General features: G+C 56.8%; 1 protein-coding gene across 5 annotated transcripts in view; it reads right to left on the reverse strand.

Annotated features, from left to right (window-relative positions):
- ATP2A3 (ATPase sarcoplasmic/endoplasmic reticulum Ca2+ transporting 3) overlaps positions 1 to 17105 on the reverse strand; it is a 36868-nt gene extending 19763 nt beyond the window's left edge. For 2 of the 5 annotated variants that reach the window (XM_027517151.1, XM_027517150.1), the window contains exons 1-7: positions 14212 to 14487; positions 4335 to 4352; positions 4002 to 4084; positions 2145 to 2249; positions 1823 to 1961; positions 1482 to 1562; positions 1146 to 1231 (exon numbers count right to left, since the gene is read on the reverse strand). In XM_027517151.1, coding sequence (XP_027372952.1) covers positions 1146 to 1231; positions 1482 to 1562; positions 1823 to 1961; positions 2145 to 2249; positions 4002 to 4084; positions 4335 to 4352; positions 14212 to 14329 — 630 coding nt within the window. In that variant the 5' untranslated portion in view covers positions 14330 to 14487. Of the gene's footprint in view, positions 1 to 1145; positions 1232 to 1481; positions 1563 to 1822; positions 1962 to 2144; positions 2250 to 4001; positions 4085 to 4334; positions 4353 to 14211; positions 14488 to 17028 lie in introns of those variants that run through there. The other 3 variants (XM_027517148.1, XM_027517147.1, XM_027517149.1) reach the window with 2 other exon arrangements.
- Between the last annotated feature and the right edge of the window lie 2692 nt (positions 17106 to 19797).

Genomic DNA, 19797 nt, shown 5'->3' on the forward strand with positions numbered 1-19797 from the left:
TGAGCCATGCAGCTCCTGCCCCCACGTACAGGCCCCTCTGCTAAGGAAGGGCTTCCCAGATGGCACTAGTGGTAAAGAATCTGCTTGCAATGCAGAAAACCCAGGTTTGACTCCTGGATGAGAAAGATCCCCTGGAAGAGGAAATGGCACCCCTCTCCAGTATTCTTGCCTGGGAAATCTCATGGACAGAGGAGCCTGGCGGGCTACAGTCCAGGGGGTCGCAAAGAGTCGGACACGACTGAGCGACTAAACATGCATGCACTGCCAAGGAAATGACCTGCAGTTAGCCAGAGCGCCCTCCTTAGAAAGTTTCCTGTGACAGCTGCTGATGCCTGGGTGTGCCCCTTAGTGTCCCCTCCCCACCCAAAGCAGCTTATCCAAGGCTTCCGTGCACCTTGGCGGGGCGCTCCCCTCAAGCAGAGCTGCAGGTGAATATCACTTTCTCCCTTTCTGTTCACTTCTGGGGACACTTTATAACTTAGCACCCAGGGCCACTGCCAATCGGCTCGACCCCTCGTTGTGGCCTCTGTGCTCGGCTTCAGGCTGTTACCAGGCAGCCCATGAGCATCACCGGTTAGGTCTCTCTGGGGCCACAGGGGCTGATCCCTTCCCCCAGAGCTGTACCCCATCACTGTCCCTGGGCAGACACTCTCCCTGGTGTCTTGTCTTAGGGATCAGTTTTCTTATCTGAGAAATGAATGGTTCCTGACATTCTCTACCATTCTGGCAATGCTCCTCTCTCTAGAGGATTCTGCTGAGTGACTATACACAGGCTCTGTCCCTCTCCAGCTTAAAGCAGGATAAGCCTAGCAGGTAGGAGAAAAACTCTGGAATCAGATGGCTGAGTTCACATCCCAGCTCTGCCGCTCACTGGCTGTGTGACCTTGGGAAACTTACTTAACCTCTCGGTGCCTGTTTCCTTGCTGGAAAATGCAGACAAGTATACTTATTTCAAAGGCGATCCAAGCATAAAATAAATACATACAGGTAAAGGTCTTAGAACAGGGCCAAGCACACAGCTCCACTAAACATAACTATTATTATCACCAGAAATTTTCACGTATTCTCAATGATTGTGAGGTTCTTTCCCATAGGGCTCTATCTGATTCATCTAAATGTTATTATTTTTATTATAAGACACTTACAGAAAACAGCATGTTCTTCTTGTCCTGGTTGACAGCTCTGGGGTCCGGGATGGCGTCTGTGTGCTTGGTCACAGACACAGATTCACCTGGATGTAGAATCAGAAATGAGAAGCCCGGGACTTCCCTGGTGGTCCAGCGACTGAGACTCCACACTCCCCTTTGCAGGGTGCCTGAGTTCAGTCCCTGGTCGGGGTACTAGATCCCACGTGCCGCAAGTAAAGATCAAAATCACAACTAAGACCCAGTGTAGACAAATACATACACACATACATATTTTAAAAAAGAAACAACAAGCCCCGTGTGAAGTCCTCCCATCCCCGGGCCTCTGGACCTCACCGGTCAGGATGGACTGGTCCACTCTCAGCGTGGTGGACTTGATGTCAATGAGACGGAGGTCGGCGGGCACTTTGTCTCCCACTGTGGAGGGAGAACGGCTTGGCTGAGTGTGGCTCTGGGCACCCCTTCCCAGGAAAGCCTGCAGGGCTCCCAGAAGCCAAGGCCAGGGCTGGCAGGCAGGCCTGAGCTGTCCCCTGGCTTACAGTCCCTTTATTCATCCAATGAGGTTCTGGCTAAAGAGCTGTAGAGGGATCCAACAGCCCCCCTCTACAACATACAGTCAGAAAGAGAAGAGTGGGCTCATTAGCATCTTATAATGCAAGGAGAATACCCCGAAGCACCTGCCACTTCCACGATGTCTCCAGGGACGATGTCCCGGGCAAGGATGCGTTGCACACCCTTTCGGTCCGCGCGGATCACCTTGCCCATCTCAGGCTCATACTCCTTGAGGGCCTCGATGGCACTCTCCGCGTTGCGTTCCTGCAGAGGCAGGAAGGCTATCTATCTCTGCTGGCCCTAGCAAGCCACCCCCTTGGAAGGACACCCCTTGGGGCCTGGGATGGATCTGGAAGCAGAAGGACCTGCAGGGTTCCAGGACCAGGTGAAGGTGACACCTAGCAGCTGGGAGACCCCAGGATGCAGCCGCACCCCCAAGTCTCCCACCTGCCATACGCCCACAATCGCATTGGCCACAAGGATCAGCATGATGACCAGGGGCTCCACGAAGGCTGTCGTGGTCTCCTCGCCCTCCTCAAACCAGGCCAGGACCTGTCGGGATCAGAGCTGGTGAGTGGCAGCTATGCCATGAGCCAGGGTCTGCCTGCCATTTCCTCTGTACTCTGGGTCCGTCTACTCCCGTTTGGGAGAAAGTACCCCTGGGGAGCCCTGGATTTGGAGAGGTCTGCTTTCAGAAGGCCTTGGCTTGGTTACTACTACCTCCAGGTAGTGACCGCCACAGCCCACGTCCCACCCCACCCACTCTCAGGGTCATGGGGCCACTGTTGGCTTGACTGTGGTTCTCCAAGTGTGGGGCCCAGACCAGCAGCAGCATCACCTAGGAACCTGTTAGAAATGCAAATTCCTGGGGTCCATCCCAGACCTGCTGAGTCAGAAACTGGGGTGGACCCCAGCAGTCTGTGTTACAATATCAGGTTCATGGCCCTGTGCTCAGAGGACCATGGTAAGAGGACCAGCCAGAGCCCAGGCCTGGAGGCGGGAGACCTCGTTCCAGTCTGTTCCCACCTCCTGGCCCAAGTGGGTACTTGTCATCCTCTCCAGGCCTCCATGTGTCCATCTGTTCTGAGCAGGGGGTACCAGAACCCTTTTGGCTTAGCTGTAGGAGTCCTCAATTTCCAAAGGACAGTGAGTGGCCAGGATAGTCAGACTGAGCTGGCTGGGCCCCTGCCGGCTGGAGGGCAGGGCTGGGAGCAGGAGTGACAACCACCTTCTGGACTCCATTCCCTGCATGACCCTTGGGTCTCTGCTGCTCAGCCACCAATGCCCCGCTCCCCACCGCTCCACCCTGGGCCCATGGCCCTGTGGGTCCAGAAGGAGTCTAGGCTGAGGACATGGTGGGCAGCAATCGGGAGCAGCAGCCAGGAGGCAGCTGCGGGAGGTTGAGGTCTGAAGTCTCTCTGAGGAGCCATGGAAGGTACTGCATGCGCTCTCAGCCCGGGGGATTCGCCCCCCAGGGACATTTGGCAACATCTGTAGACTTGACTGTCACAACCATGCTAATGGCATCTGGTGGGCAGAGGCCAGGGATGCTGCTCAACACTCTACAGTACACAGGACGGTCCCTGCTACAGAGAACTGTCTGGTCCAAGAAGCCAACGGTGCTGATGCTAAGAAACCCTGCACCAAGGCAGGGAGGGGTGGGGTCAGAGGTGCTTTTGCAGGCTCACTCTGAAAACCAGGCTGGAAGAGGGGCTGGAGGGGACAGAGAGCTGGGAGTTCACTGTGGGGGCTGCAACGGTTTGGGCAGAGAATTGATGCTTTCAAACTGTGGTGCTAGAGAAGACTCTTGAGAGTCCCTTGGACTGCAAGGACATTAAACCAGTCAATCCCAAAGGAAATCAACCCTGAATATTCACTGGAGCAGCTTCAGCTACTATTCACAATCTCCAATATTTTGGCCACTTGATGTGAAGAGCCAACTCATTGGAAAAGACCCTGATGCTGGGAAAGATTGAAGGCAGGAGGAGAATGGGGTGACAGAGGATGAGATGGTTGGATGGCATCACCAACTCAATGGACATGAATTTGAGCAAACTGGGAGACATTATCGAAGGATAGTGAAGCCTGGCATGCTGCAGTTCATGGGGTCGCGAAGAGTCAGACACGACGACGGAGCATGTCTGACTCACGACTGAGCGACTGACAACAAAGGGGGTGGATAGGGGCCCGGGGATGCCCACAGCTGAGAGGATAGCCCTGTGGCTCAGAGCCTGGGCCACTGAGCACTGCCTGGACCCGCTCCCCGGCCCAGGCTGCCTGATGCCGTGGGAAAGGGCTACTTACGAAAGAGACCAGGGCGGCCAGCAGCAGGATTCGAACCAGGAGGTCCTCGAACTGTTCCAGCACGAGCTCCCACAGGGACTTCCCTGGGAATGGGAGCGCCACATGAGGGCTGGGCTCCTGACCGACTGCCCGATCGAGTCCATGCGGAGCTGCGGTGGCCCAGTCCCTCCCTCCCATTTGAAGGGGGAGAACCCGAGGCCCTGAGAGGCACAGATGGGCAACGCTGGGGGCTCAGCCAGGCCCCACCGCCTGGGAGGGGAGGACACAGCCTGACGGTGGCTGGCCCGGGGTGCCATCTGGTGCCCTTGCAGGCCGCCCCGGCCCCAGCCTCACCTTCCTCGGTCGGGAGTTCTGCAGGATCCAGGCAGCCAAAGGAGCCATGAGGAGACAGAAATGACTGGGTTACTAAGCAGAGTCTGAGCAGTCCCCTCCCTGTGGTGCCCACCAGAACCCCCACGATGGGCAGGACACATTCCCCCCAGGTCTTTGAGGTCACAGAACACATGGTTTGTGCCTGGATACTTTTACATCCCTCCCCCACCTGACTCTGGTGGAGGATGGCCTGCTGTGACCTGACTCACCCTGGGACAAAAACCGAGCCATCCTCCTCCATTGCACAGAAGGGAAACTGAGACCTGGAGATGGGAACCCTGAGGTCACATCAGGGTAGAGTTGGTAGTTCTCAGGGCTCCCTGCACTGCCCTTTCTCAGATGCCCACCCAGTCCCATTCAATGTTCCCCTACCCACGGGGTACCCCTAACCACAATGTCCCGTTCAAATTGAGAAAACTGGCTCAGGCCACCTCTGACACACCTGCTTCTCCAGGACCAAGGGGACAAGGCCCGCAGCACTGCCCACCCCACCCAGGGCTCCCTGGGCATGACCTCAGCAGGCAGCGCCACGGGCTTCAATTCCTGGAGGCTGAATGTCAGCTTGGTCCCTCCCAGCGCCCCGCTCCAGCAGGCTCAGAGAGGACCCAGCCAGCCTGCCGAGGCCCAGACCCACAGAGTATTTTGAAGAACCACGTCTCCAAACACCACAAGGACGTGCTGTGCCTTTACAGGCTCCACTTTCATCTCCTTCAGGTCCCAAAGCACCCATGTTACAGGTGGAGCTGGCTGCCCCAGTAACTGAGTCCAGGAATCTTCCCAACAGCCTAAAGGGGAGGTAAGTGGGGAAGCCGACCCCGTCTTGCAGGTGCAAGAACTGAGGTCCAGAGTGGATGCGTGGCTTGAACAAGGTCACACAGCAAGCAGGGGTGTTTGTGGGTCTGAGGAAAGGGACCCTGGAAGGGCTTCTCCCTCCTTCTGCCGATCTCAGGACCTGCCCAGGGCTGTCTGAGGGCTCTCTCAGACCAAGCCTAACTGACCCTTGTCTCCTTTTCTCCGGTACTATTCCCAGGACAATCCCTGGGCCAGCAGCATCGGGGTCACCCGGGAGCTTGTTAGCAATGCAGAACCCAAGGCCCCACCCCAGGCCGCTCTTCCTCCCTCCTCCTCACTGACATGGGTCTTTGCCTCTGCCTACCTGCTTTCAGCTCAAGCACCAGCCGGCATTTTTTCCCACGGGCGCCCCCTACCCTGACCACCTGTTTGGAAGGTCTGGGGTCTGCACCTGGCAGCTGGACCATGGGGAGTACTGAGCAGCCCACTGGGCTGCAGGAATCCAGGAGGAAAACATATAACCTAAAAATACACTTTCTAGCATTTTTCTCCAAAGTCCTATTTTAGGCAACAGCTGACATTTTCCGTGGAAAATGTAATCTCCAGTGTCCTGAGTTGAGATTAAAATCAAACAGACTTTTTCCTTCTGATCTATTTAGCTAAAGTGAACAGGAAAGGCAGGAGAGAGGGCCAGCCCTGGTTTCTGGGCCAATTCTCCAATGGAGCAGGGTCTTTTAGAGGTCATCTCAGCCATGCCCCAGCCTCGGAGTACACATCAGCCTGCTTCTGCCATGCTAAACCCAGGAGTTTCCTCAACTCCTCAACCTCTGCAGGTGTCTTCAGGATTCCTGACCTAAGGAAGAGTTTATCTGTAAGTCTCACCCGAATCCCTCCCTCTGTCTACCTAGCCCCTCCCTCTGCTGGCGTGTAGCCTCGAAGCCACCATATTCCTCAGGGCATTTTTTCCGGATAGGGGCGAGGCCTGGGGTTGGGAAACCTGTTCCAGAACATACCAGCTCTAGTGAGTGAAGTTGCTCAGTCATGTCCAACTCTTTGCAACCCCATGGACTATAGTCTACCAGGCTCCTCTGTCCATGGAATTTTCCAGGCAAGAGTACTGGAGTGGGTTGCCATTTCCTTCTCCAGGCGATCTTCCCGAGCCAGGTATTGAACCTGGGTCTCCCGCATTGCAGACAGACACTGTATCATCTGAGACACCTGTGAAGCAGCCACCAGCTCCAGTCCCCACTGCAAACTGCCCTCCACCTGCTGGTCTCACCGGGTCTCCTCCCTCTCCCCTTCCACCTGACTGTCCCCTTCTGCTGACTCACAACCCGATCCAAGGTCCACTCTTGGTGTCGTTATCACGCTGTTCCCCCAGGGCTTCTCATTCTCCCCACCTTGTGGACACACAATAGGACTATACGTCCCATCTTCCTGTTCGAGTTGCAAAAAGAAGGATGTGTGTTAGTTTGGGCTGGAATGTAGAACTGTTGGAGAATGGCACTGTCCAGTGGAACTTCCTGCGGTGATGGAAAAGTCCTACAGCCATGCTGTCTGATACGGTAGCCACCGGCCACATGGAGCTATTGAGCACTGGGAATGTAGCTAGTGTGACTAAGTAGCTACATTTTATTTCTTTATTATTATTTTAAAATATTTAATTATTTGGCTGTGCCAGGTCTTGGCTGCAGCATGTGGGATCTTCCATCTTCACTGTGGCATGTGGAATCCAGTTCCTTGACGAGGGATCAAACTTGGGCCCCCTGCGTTGGCAGCCGAGTCTTATGACACTGGACCGCCGGGAAAGTCCCAGTAGGTATATTTTAAATTAATTTTCATTCACTGAAACTCAAACAGCCACACAAGGCTAGCGGCTGCCCCAGTGGACAGCACAGTCTGGAGCTCTCTGACCCTCTGCTATAGCAACCAGGACCTGTGTGACGGTATCTGCTTTGTGAACCTGAGTCACAGAGTCAGGAGACACCGAGCTGCACGGAGGTGTGCTCGTACAGTGTGAGCAAGAGATGACCTGAATTGTTTCAATTCAATTCACTGAAACTGGGGGGTTGTAATGCAGGATAACCCGGCTGATCTTAACCAATGCCCTCTTCTCCCCAGACCTGGCCTCTACCAGGGTAGAGCAAGGCATCCCTTCCACTCCCACCCCCTGCTCCTAGGGCAGGCTCAGTAAGCCATGAGGTCACCGCAGATGCCCCGGCCATCCATGCAGGAGGGCCCATCCCTGCTCCTGAACTGCAAGCGCTTCCAGTCCTGCCTGAGCAGCTGGCTCTCTGGGGGGCCCTGGGCCTCATTTGGAAGATAGAGTACCACCCCCACCCTGCAGAGCTACTATGTGAATGAGCATTATTATCATTATTGAGTCACAGTTATTAAGCACCTGCTGCTGCTGCTAAGTCACTTCAGTCATGTCCGACTCTGTGTGACCCCAGAGATGGCAGCCCACCAGGCTCCCCCATCCCTGGGATTCTCCAGGCAAGATCACTGGAGTGGGTTGCCATTTCCTTCTCCAATGCATGAAAGTGAAAAATGAAAGTGAAGTCGCTCAGTCGTGTCCGACTCCTAGTGACCCCATGGACTGCAGCCCACCAGGCTCCTCCGTCCATGGGATTTGCCAGGCAAGAGTACTGGAGTGGGGTGCCATTGCCTTCTCCGTATTAAGCACCTACTATATGTCCTTGCCTGGAGAATCCCAGGGACAGGGGAGCCTGTTGGGCTGCCGTCTCTGGGGTCACACAGAGTCGGACACGACTGAAGCGACTTAGCAGCAACAGCAGCATATACCAAAGAACTTCCCAGGTGGCGCTAGTGGTAAAGAATCCACCTGCTAATGCCCGAGAGGCAACAGCTGTGGGTTAGATGTCTGGATTGGGAAGACCCCCTAAAGAAGGAAATGGCATCCCACTCCAGTATTCCTGCCTGGAAAATTCCATGGACAGAGGAGTCTGGCGGGCTACAGTCCACGGGGCCACAAAGAATCGGACACGACTGAGCGACTGAGCACTCATACCACGCAGTGTGCCACATGCCTACTTCGTCTCCGGAGATGAACGGTGGCACGCTGTGCGCCTAACACACGAGAAGGTGCTCCGCAGGCAGGATAATCACCTCCTTGTGTGCACTACTCTCTGGTGATTCTCAAACAAGCCAGCAAAGAGGATATGATTATTATTCCCATTTTACCGAGTAGAAGCACAGAGAGGTTGAGTGCCTACCTAGTTCATGGTCACACAGCTGGGAAGTGGCAGGGAAGGGTTTTGAGCTCGGGCAGTTTGGCTCTCGAACCCGTGCTCTGGCCCTCTTGCACTCACTCCTAGACTGTCCTGCCTTCCCACCGCAGTGGTCCCCGAGCCTCCCCCAGTCAAGATCACCTAAAGGATCATAATCTCCCATGTCCTGACTTGGGCTGGGAGCCATTGTCAGCTGGCCCTTCCAAGGAGAACGGCCCATCTCCTGATGCCATCCCCCAAGCCTCACGGGCCAAGACAGAAACAAGAGGTGCCGCCCCTCCCAGACCCCTGCTGGGCCAATCTGGGGGCATATAACTCCCCCCAGTATTGCCTGAATCGTTCATACGGTGGCCTCTCCTGACAAAACCCTGCTCTGGGAACTGTTGCCAGACTAAATCAGCCCCTGTCCACAGATACCCGACGCGGGGCTGGCCTGTAGGGTCCTGGGATGTGATCAGAGAAACTGCAGCTGAGAGCACAGAGTCTGGTCCAAGGACTGGAATTCAAATCCTATTATCTCGGTAGTTCTGTGACCATGGGCAAGTCACTTTAAGCCTGGATGTGCCTCAGTTTCCCCATCTGGAAAATGACGATAGTAAGAGCAACCACCTCATGAGGCTGCGTAACACGCATGAAGCACAGTGCGTGTGAATGTTCAGTAGACCTTAGCCATGACAACGGTGCACAGAAGTTCCCGTGTGCCGAGCAGCTGGGACAGCAGCCGGCACACAGCAGGCACTCAATAAAACGGAATGAATGAATGACCCCACCCTGCTCACCGACCTTCCATGGGCCTACAAGATAAAGACCAACCTTCAAGACCTTCCTGGACTCACCTGTCCAGAATCCCTCTCATATCTTAGATGGCCGGCCCTCCCTCCACCCGCCAAGCAAGATGCCTCACGGTTGCCCCTGGTTTTGCCCCGCTCCAAGATTTTGCTTTCACAGTCCCTTCTGTGCAGGGTACCTCCCCATCTCATCGGAACTTCCCAGGAGGGCTTCCTGGAAGAGTCCTCCTCTCTCTGGTCATCAGCGTTGCCTCCTGCTCCAGCATCGGCGTACCTCTAGGGCAGGCAGGGGGTGAGTCATCCCTAGGTCCACCCAGAGCCTCACAGAATCGTTTATTCACTTGCCCCACGGTTCGGCCCTGGGGCCACAGCCCAGAGCCCAGGAGAAGGGAGGTGCAAGGCCAAGACTGCCTCCAGGCTCCACTCACCACCTGCTCCCTTAATTCCCCCCTTGACTCCTTCCTCCATTGGAAACTGGTATTTCGGCTTCTAAATGTTGGTTCCAGCCAGGTTCCAGCCGGGTGAGGCGAGTGCTCACCAAGGTCTTTCTCAAAGGTAAATTTGCAGAGCAATTAAACTCTCATTTGCAAAGTCAGGGAGAGGCCTAGGCTGGGCAGACCCCACCCCACCCGCCTGGCCTGTCCCTGGTCTCCAGGCCCCACCTGGAGTGGTCAGTCCTACCTGGCTGACCAGGCCCCAGAGGCCAAGTGTTGGCAAGGCAACTGTGTACCCGCAGTGCTGTGGGCAGATGTGCCCATGCCTCAGAGAACTGCTGGTACACGGGCTTGGGGTGCTACAGGGGCAGGGCTGGTGCAGAGGGGCGGGGGGTGCGGTGCCAAGGCTGCCCAACAAAGGTGTGAGAACTAGGGTGAGCCTGAAGGCTCTTCACAGCTGGGAAGCCCCTATAGGGGATCTCAGAGCTGTGTCTCCGCCCTACAGACAACGGGGCCAAGGAAGCGGGTGCCTCGGCTGAGGGCAGGAGATAAGGTCACAGCCAAGTCACCACCGGCAGGAATCTAAATCAAGACCATCCCTCCCATGTGGCAGCCCTGGAGCTCCAGTACCCACTGCACAGATGGCTGAGGCCCAGGAAGGCAGGCGCCTGCCCCCGTCACAGCCCCTCCCCCAGGCCTCTTAAACCAAAACACTGCCCCTTCCCCGCAGAGACCTCCTGGGGCCTCACCTGACCCCTACATCCCTGGGCTCTGGGGTAAAGGCGCTTTGGGGGGTGATGGCCGAACCTAGTCCTGTCTCCTGGACTGTCTCCTGGACAGTCACGTCCAGCAGGAGTGATAGGCAGCCCATCCATGGATACAAGGAGAGCCAAGGGCTCCTAAATATATACAATAAAATGCCCAATAGGATTTGCAAACAGAAAAATGCAAAGGAAGACTGTGAGAGGCCACCTTCTATCAGACTGGCATCTGATAAGGTACTGTGTTGGGGAGGTGGTGGGGAAACAGGCCAACCCGTGCAACTTTATGAAGAAGAGTGCAGCAACAGCTGTCAACATTGAATACACACACTTCTTGGACCCAGCAATTCCACTTCTAGGAATCTGTCCTTTGGTGATTTTCACAGTGTGTGAAATGACATGAGGACAAGGATACGCCTTATGTGTGTGATAACAGAGGCTTCGCACAAACCCCAAATCCATGAGAAGCCAGAGGGAAGAAACGCTGGGATGGCCATGTGAAGAAACTCTGCAAAGCCACTAGAAAGCCCAAGGGTGCTCCACGTGGAACCATCCACAAGAGTGACTGTCACAAGGAGAGGAGGGGCAAAAGGCCCTCAAAATCCACTCCCTTTCACGTAAAAACGACCATCGATCACAGATCCAGAGATGTGTGCGCGCAGGATATCTTGGGAAGGAGACACTAGGGCTGCCGGGAGGGGTTCGTGGGGACGGGGCTGGGGAGCATTTACCCTACACCTTAGGGACTTTTTGCATGTGGTGCTGTATGCCCATTTTTATTCAAAAAACAAGTTGAGGGAATTCCCTGGCGGTCCAGTGGTTAGGACTCCACACTCTCACTGCCCAGGGCCTGGGTTCAATCCTTGGTCAGGGAATTAAGATGCCACAAGCCATGGTCAAAACAAACAAAACGAAATCAGTTGAAAGTTTGTAGAAATCCCCCCCGCACACCCCGCCCTGGGCACCTCTGGGACCTGCTGAGAAAGCCGGGCTCACAAGAGGCCAGGAGCCTCCCACTTACTGTCCTGTCGGGGCCTCAGAGGGCACGGCTACATGCCGGGGTGCAGACAGATGGGGGGACAACTCCAGGCACACTCACTGACACCCTCCCCACCTCTCTGCTCAGAGGGCGGGGAGAAGGACCCCGCCCCCTCCTCTGCGGCAGAACTTGCAAACTTTAGGACTTAAGCAAATGACTTCCTGGTGGTTTCTAGCACTAACGACTTTGCAGGTGCAGAGACTTCTGGGGTTGAGGGGACACTAGTCCCTGGGGTGTCCCCCCGCCCCCGCCGGCTTCTGGCCCAGAGCCACACCAGGCTCCTCTCCCGCCACGATAAGGGAGGGCTTGGTGTACGCAAACACTCACAATAACTCTTGTGGCACGGGTCCTATTACAGCCTCACTGACAATGAGCAAATACAGGCACAGAGAAGCAAAGCAATTGGTCCAGGATTGCACGGCTATGAAGGGGCAGAGCTAGGGCCTGAAACCCTGTCAGCCTCACTCCATAGGCCGTGTGGGGCACCCAGGCTTCCTCCTCAGGCCGGGGCTGGGCCGGGAGGAGAGCCTGAGGCAGGAAGGGGCAACTGGCTCCCTTCTCCTCAGCTCAGGACTTCCAGAGCCCTGGAATGCTTCTTGAGGAAAAAGCCCTCGGAGAAGCCCGAGCGGGGATGGGGGTGGGGTGGTTGGTGCAGGGAGAAGGCGAGCAGAAGGTTCCACTAGCTCTTATCGAGCTGACCCAGCTCTGAGCACAGGCTCCTACTCCAGGGTCCCAGAGTCTGCAGAAACTGTGACCCCCTTGAACAGACAGGAAAAGTGAGACCCAGAGAGGGGCAGGCACCCAGGATTAGCTCCATTTACTGGGTGACCTTAGGTAAGCTGTCAACCTCCTGGTGCCTCAGTTACCCCCTCTGTAAAATGGGGATGACAGCAGTTGTTTTTAGGAAGGAAAGAAGACAAGAGATGAAAAGTGCTAAGACCAGTGCCTGGTACATAGTAAATACTCGGTGAATATTAGCTTTTATTTTTACTACCATCAAAGCACAGAGGAACCGGAGGAGCCCGGGAATAGCCACTCCCCAACTTTTCCTACCACCCTCCCCAAAACACACATCCACCTCTCTGGACCTACACACTGCACTGACATCCTTATCCATCACCAGCCAGGGCACCCTAAAATCCTCTCACCTAAACCAGACAGCATCGGGGAGAACTAAAGGCTCCCTCGTTCTCAGTCAGCTTCCCCTCTTCAGGGAGACATGGGGGCCAGAAAGGAGAGGGTGTTGGCCAGGGTGAGGCAGAGCAACCTCTGTATGATTCTGGAGAAGGGCTGGGCTCCAGCTTCCTTTGGGAATGAGGACTCTCAAGCGGGAGGCCACACAGAGGAGGCGGTGGAACCCCAGCTCTGCTGCCCTGACCCCCACCCCCAACCATGAGCTGGGGGACCGGCCCGCCTTGCCCTGAACTCCTCCGGCAAGGACACCCTGCCTGCCAAGTCACTAATAGGGGATATTAAATAATATTTATCTCCCTAGTTCCTCCCACAGCTCAACTAAATATAGCAGCTAATTTTTTTGAAAAAGGATTTCTGCTCCAGAAAGATAATATTTATATAAGAGGTGGTTGTCATAAACCAATACAAAACCCAAAGCTCCCTTTCTGACAGCTCTTTGCAATTTTCAAGCCAGCCCTGGGCAGTGAGACACACGGGCCAGAGAACCTCCCCTCTGGCTGGCAGGGAGCCCTGCCAGGGTGAGTCCCCGAGATCTGAAAGGACATGGGTCCAGGCTGCATGCTGGGAATGGAGATGACATTTCTCTCCAGAGCCCTAGGGACTCCGAGCCCTAGGGGTGGACGAAGGGGGCAAAATCCTGACTGGAAGTGACTGGGGGGGGGGGTGGACCTCTGCATCTTCTACCTTCCCAGGGCCACGTCTGGACAGTACAGGCACTGGCCAGTGCCTCTGGGCCGGGGGAGAATCCCACACGCCACTGAACAGGAGAAAGGATGACACCTTTCCCTCCCAAACAGCAACAGCGCCCAAGGCTGCCTCCGAGACCAGAGATGGGGCAGGCGTGGCTCCAGGTCACCCAGGAAGGAAAGGCCTCCCCAGGCAACTCCCAGTCCGAGGCCTTGAACCTGTCACCCTGCAGGGAGGTGGGTCTCCCGCCTCAGCAGTTCAAAGCCCCCACCACCGACTCCGCCAGCCACATCCGCCCGGGGTGGCAGAAAGAGGAAGACCTGGGGATGGGGGTGGGGGCACCGAAGCTGCCAGCTGACAAGCTGCACCTCCCGGGCGTTTTATTGAGCCCTAGAGAGAGACCCTCGGGGTCAGCTGGGAGGCGGGACCTCAGGGTCTCCGGCTGGTCCCCCTCCAGCTGACCTCGGTGTGCGCACCTGCCGGACTCCGGCGGGCTGCAGCGGCGCGGGGATCCAGCGCACAGCGGCGATGGGGGTGGGCTAGGACCTGCGGGAGTGGACCGCGACCGGGATGGAGGTGGGAACCCCGGAAGGGCCGCACCGGTCCCTGGGCCCGGAGGGAGGAGATCGGGGTGGGAGAGCCAGGCGTCCGGTCTCCGAACCCGGAACCCGCACCTTCTTCCCCGGTGAAGGTGCAGCGCGGCCCCGCCGGGAGCCCCAAAAGCGTCTGCAGAGGTTTCCGGAGCCCTCGCTTCCTGCCCGCCCGCCCGCGGGGGCCGATGGCTGGGAGGGGCGAGGACCACTCCGCGGCCACCTTGCCGGGGTGGGTTGGGGGAGGTCTGAGACCGCGGCGCGCGAGGTCCCCGCTGCCCCCTCCTGGCCCGCGCTCTCACCGTTAGGGCCGTAGCGCTCCCGCGCGCCGGTCACCTGCTCCGCGCTCAGGCCGCCCTCGGCCGTCACCGAGAAGCGGCGCAGCACGTCGGCGGCCGGGAGCAGGTGCGCCTCCTCCATGCCGCCCGCCCGGACGTCTGCGCCGTCGGCACAGTGGGGGCCGCCTCTCCGAGGGGCTACTGCGCGGGACGTGGGGGACTCGGACCCCGACGGGCGCCGCGCGAGGCCATGACCGCGCTGGGACCGTCCCCGACGGCAGTGGCGGCAGCGGCCGGGGCCCCCGCCAGGATGCTGCGCCCCGGGCGCCCTCCCCGGGGCGGGGCGGCGCGGGGCCCGCCCCCGCACTCACACCCCTTCCGGCCGCCCTCGGAGCCCTCCGCCCCGCCCCCGCAGCGCCCCGGGGCGCGGAGGCCGGGCCACCCGCCCATTCTGCAGAAGGGGGAACTGAGGCCGCCCACGCGGAACGCACAGAGCTTGGGGGAGCCGAGGGCTCGAGGTCCGGAAGGGCCTCGGCCACTGGCCACAGAGCTCCAAGGGGTGGGGGTGGGGAACAGGGCAGGGAACTGGGGAGGGCTGCTGAGCTGAGCTGTCTCTGAGCTGCTTTCTCTTGAGCTCTCTTGGGTCCTGGGGGGTTGCAAGATGGGAGACGTCCATAGAGGAGTTTCCTAGCCCCTTGCTCGAACTCTGCCAAGTGTGACCGTGGGTCCAGAGGGAACCTAAAAGGCTATGAATAAGCAAGTCTCCCTCCGGAGCTGACGATGTTTTTCTTCTTTTGATGTTGCAGTTAAGTTCACTTCACTCGCTCAGTCGTGCCTGACTCTTTGCGACCCCATGGACTGCAGCACGCCCGGCTTCCCTGCCCATCACCAACTCCCAGAGCTTACTCAGACTTGATGCTTATGCTTGCTTTATTGTTGTTCTAAAGTCCAGCGATGAGGTTATTCCTCAGACAACCAGAACCTCTAACAGTGACCCAGGATAGATAAAGTAAACCAGTCTTGTTGACTCACACCCTCACCCCAGTAGGAAATGTAACTGCCAGAGGCCTCCCTCCAGAAGTCTGACGGTGTATGGGGTGTAGGCCTCTGACCAAGACCCCTAGGGAGAGTGACTCTGGCCCAGGGCAGGGGAGGGTCTGGGGAAGCCCCATTCCAGTGCTCCCTGAGCTCCAATCTGTCCAGGGGTACCAGAAGGAGGGGCTGTAGGTCAGGGAAGCAAAAGGGGGAAGGCAGAAATCCCCTCACAGCGCCAAAAGGAGGAGCAGAAGAGAGCAGTCTGCTCCTACTGGTCTGACTTGAGAGACCCAGCCCCCAGCACCACCACAGCCCCCCACCATCACCACCACATACCCCCATCACGCTGGCCTGTGCTGCCCAGATCTTTGGGATCCACCTTGGCCGTACAAGGTCAGAGATTTCAGAACTGAGTCCACTTGACTGGTTGTTCAGACTGCAGACTCTATGTGTCTCTGCAGCCAGAAACCCTTCTGGGCTGCTGCAGCTGTCCACGCTTTCCCCAACACACAGTCCCCAGCTTCCAGCCTGCCCAACCCCCGTGTTGCTGCCCCCTACTCAGTGTCCCCCCTGTTCCTGATCTCTTTCTCCCAGAATGGGGCCACGGTCCTCCTTCTCTGTCTCCCCTTTGCCTCGCCTCCTTGAATATAGAGACAATCAGTGAGGACTGACTGGCAGCAAGGTCCAGCCCTTGGCTGCTTTTGACGGGTCACCCAGAGGCATCCGCTGGGGCTCAGCCTGCTGCCGTTAAGGTAGGGCGATGCTGGTTTTCTGGCTGTGGCTCCTTGCAGCCTGACATTTTATTTATTTATTTGTAATATTTTTATTTACTCTTTTGGCTGTGCGGTGTCTTATTTGTGGCTCATGGGATCTTTAGTTGCAACATTTGAATTTTTAGTTTTAGCATATGGGATCTAGTTCCTCAACCAGGGATCGAACTCCTCTACATTGGGAGCGCACAATCTTAGCCACTGGACTGCCAGGAAAGTCCCACAACTTGACATTTTACATCCCAAGTCTAATATTCCCTGTGTTTCTCCCTTTCTTCCTCCACCTCTGCGGTCCACAGAGACAGCCCTACCTATATCTCTAAGTTGTCGGGGAAAGTGTTAGCCAGGGCTCCGTGGGGACAGAAAGCCCGTCACTAGAGACCTCTCTCCCAGGGACATGAAGCCCTGGTCACAAAAGCAGCTGGAAATCCCTCCCCTCCCCCATTTACACTCCCCTTTGTCAACTCCAGGGACCTTAACACGAAGCCTCTCCCACTCCACCCCGCCCTCAGCTGTCAGTTGGTGTTTGCTGGAAGGAAGCGCCAGAAGGCTTGTCTGTTTGCTCTGGCAGCCTGGCCCATGTTCCGTTTCTCCAGCCCACCCCACCCCACCCTGCCTCTGAAGCCACCCCAGGCAGGGCCAGCAACTGCCAGCAACTCTGGCCCCCCCACCTGGCAGGTTCACACACCCGTCAGCATGCCCACCTGCTCTGCTGCCCTCATGACAACTTCTGGGCACCCCTCCGCAGAATCTGTCACAGACTCACACACAGTCATCTCACACCCCAGCTTCTTGCCCAGTTGCTGTGTGCCCCATTATACCCTCTGTCTTCACCTAGACAACCAGCTGGTGGCCAGGGGGACGTGGGCACAGGTACGCTGTCCAAAGGGCTGGTCTGTCCTCCCCACCTCCCAGCTGCCAGGTACTGAGAGCTCCAAGCCTCGCACCCAGTCCCAGTGCTGTCTAAATCCCCCACAGGACAGACGATGGCAGAGCTTACCACCTCTGTGGCAGGAGGCATGCCTGCCAAACTCACCTGAAGCAGGGGAAGGTGGAGCATGGGGGAAAGGTAAGTCTTTGCTGCTGGATCTGGACACAGGAAGAAGCTGTTGCAGACAGAAAAAAAACACCCTACGTAGAAGGTGGGAAATCTCAGTCGTGTGCTAGAGACAGTGGCTCAGTCCCTCTGCCTGGAGGGATCATAAGAAGCACGAGGACGAGGGTCAGGAGAGTAGATCAGAGAGGCAGGGCTAGGACGCTGAGAACCTTGATGGATCACTTAATGGCCTGACTTTTTAAGCAGTGAGGGTTCCAGGTCACATTTGCCTTTAAGAATGGCATCCCTCCTAGAAGCTGTTAAGAGGGCAGGACTAAAGGGGAGAACAGAGGCTGAAAGGACCCCGCATATATTCTGAAGAAAAAGGAGGAGGTATGGGCTTCCCAGGTGGCTCAGCGGTAACGAATCTGCCTGCCATGCAGGAGACATGGGTTCGATCCCTGGGTTGGGAAGATCTCTTGGAGAAGGGAACGGCAACCCACTCCAGGATTCTTGCCCGGACAGAGGAGCCTGGCGGGATACAGTCCATGGGGTCGAAAAGAGTCAGACACGACTGAGCAACTGACACTTCACCTCCAAAAGTCAAAAGTCAGACCAAAAGTCAGAGTGGGCTGTGATGGAAAAGGACCTGGTTGTGGATTAGATTCCAGGATGAGAGAAAGTAAGGAATGACAGCTAACTCCTGGTGGGTAAGAGGTTTAGCCCTGAGGTCGCGGAGGAGCGGCTGGGGATAGGAGGCTAGGAGTGCATCTGGGGCCACAGGAGTGTGAGGGTCCTGCGGGCCTGCAGGTGAAAGTGGAATAGGCGTTCTCCAGCAGCTTCCCTCTTCCTGCCGCGCTTCATGTGTCTCTGCCCCTGCTCAGAGAAGGCCCCACCTTCTCTCTCAAGCCTTGCAACAGCCTCCTCCCTGGCCTACCTGCCTCCACACTTCTCTCTGTTTATCATCAGCCTGAGCTGGTGATTTCTTGACTTCATCCCTCTGCTCAAGAACCTTCCTTCGCTCCCTGTGACCCATGACCAGTAGGATAAAACCCAGACCCTTCAACCCAGAAGTCACAGCCCTTTCTTTCCCATCTGGCTCCCACACATATCCCAGCGGACCGGTCTCTCCACAACTCTACAAACCGGCCTTTCACATTCTAGTTTTAGCCATTTGTCCAGGCTGTTCTCCGGCCTCACGTGCTCTCCAGCTCTGTTCCCTAAAGTGTTTCCCAACTTTGGAAACTCAGTTCCTTGGCTTCCCCACCCTTGTGTATTCATGCTCTTCCCTGCATGCTTCTGGCTCTGAAGGAGGCCCCGTAGATCAAGGCTTATCTCCCCATTGTGCACAAGGGGAAACTGAGGCCCAGGCAGAGGTTGGGACTCAAACAGGCACATGACCCAAGGAAGCCAAGTCGGAGCTTTGGCTGAAACTCCCAGACTGTGAGTCCTGTTCTTCCTGTGCGGATGGCTTTCCTCAACTGCGTTCAGCTGCTGAGCTGGGAAGACCTCCTTCAAGGCCCGGGAGTGAGCATGGGACAGCCTGGTCAATGGGGGCTCCACTTTGAAGCTGGGAGGGTCTCGAGCTCTAGTTCAGGGGACAGGTGCCAGGCCAGAGTTTGGGAGAGTTGGAGGCAGGAGGACTGGATTCCCACCCTCTTGTTGTCCCAGCTTCCCCTCCTCGCTCTCATTCTCTCTCTCCCTCCCTTCCTTTTTCTTTTTTCTTCTTCCCTTCCTTCCTTCCCAAATATTTATCAAGGACCCAGCATCCACCAGGAACAGTGCCAGACCTTGGGGAAAGGGTCCCTGTTCCCCTGAGTTCACCTGGAGAAGGGAACAAGTCATTCATCCCAAATAACCACACATAGAGACAGGCGGTGGGTTCCAGGGATGCCTTGAAGATATGGTGGGGAGGACAGGGAGATCAGAGGAGGTCTCCCTGGGGGAAGGCACGCTTCTGCTGAAATCTGAAGGAACAGGAGAGGGAAAGGTGTTTCAGGCCAAGGGAAAAAGTGAAAGCATCTGGCTCTGGGACTGTAGCCCACCAGGCTCCTCTGTCCGTGGAATTCTCCAGGCAAGAAGAGTGGAATGAGCTGCCATTTCCTCCTGCAGGGGATATTCCTGATCAGGGATCACACTCCTGCATTGCAGGCAGGTTCTTTACCATCTGAGCCACCAGAGAAGCCTAAGGAAATGCCATGCAAAGCTGGCTTGGCCACAAGGCCTTGTAGGTGCCTGCCCATCTCGGGGCCCGAGTCCTCCTGTCTGTCGCATTAGTGCCAGCAGTGGAGCAGCTAGGGCAGGGGCGTGGTCTTTAGAGAAGACAGAGGGGCTGGGGTTGCCCTGTAGCTGCCCCACTTTGGTTTGTAAATGGGTTTGACTTGAATGCAAACAGCCCTAGAGACCTGGGAACCTCACTTCCTCTTCCGGGGTCACTGGGGTCCAGCGGGCAGGTGTCCCAGGCTCCCTAAGATGCTGCTGCTGAGCAAGGATTTCAAGTCCACTGTCTCAGCCCCATCCCGCCCACTTGGACAGACCCCTTGCAGGTGGGCCAGAAAGACTGATCCCCAGCTGTGCAGAGTGGGAGACCCTCTTGTCGGCTCCCTTCCCTAACCCCAAGTTCTGTTATTTTGGTCTTTGGGGCTTGGGGACCCCTGTGCAACTTCCGGATGTACCCCTCCCCCTCCACGCCCTGAGTCCTCCTGGGCCCAGGGCCCCACCTGACCTGGAACCACCCTTCCACCCTGCACCTCCAGCCTCTCCTGTGCC

The sequence above is a fragment of the Bos indicus x Bos taurus genome, chromosome 19, assembly GCF_003369695.1.
Source record: "Bos indicus x Bos taurus breed Angus x Brahman F1 hybrid chromosome 19, Bos_hybrid_MaternalHap_v2.0, whole genome shotgun sequence".
Taxonomy (NCBI): domain Eukaryota; kingdom Metazoa; phylum Chordata; class Mammalia; order Artiodactyla; family Bovidae; genus Bos; species Bos indicus x Bos taurus.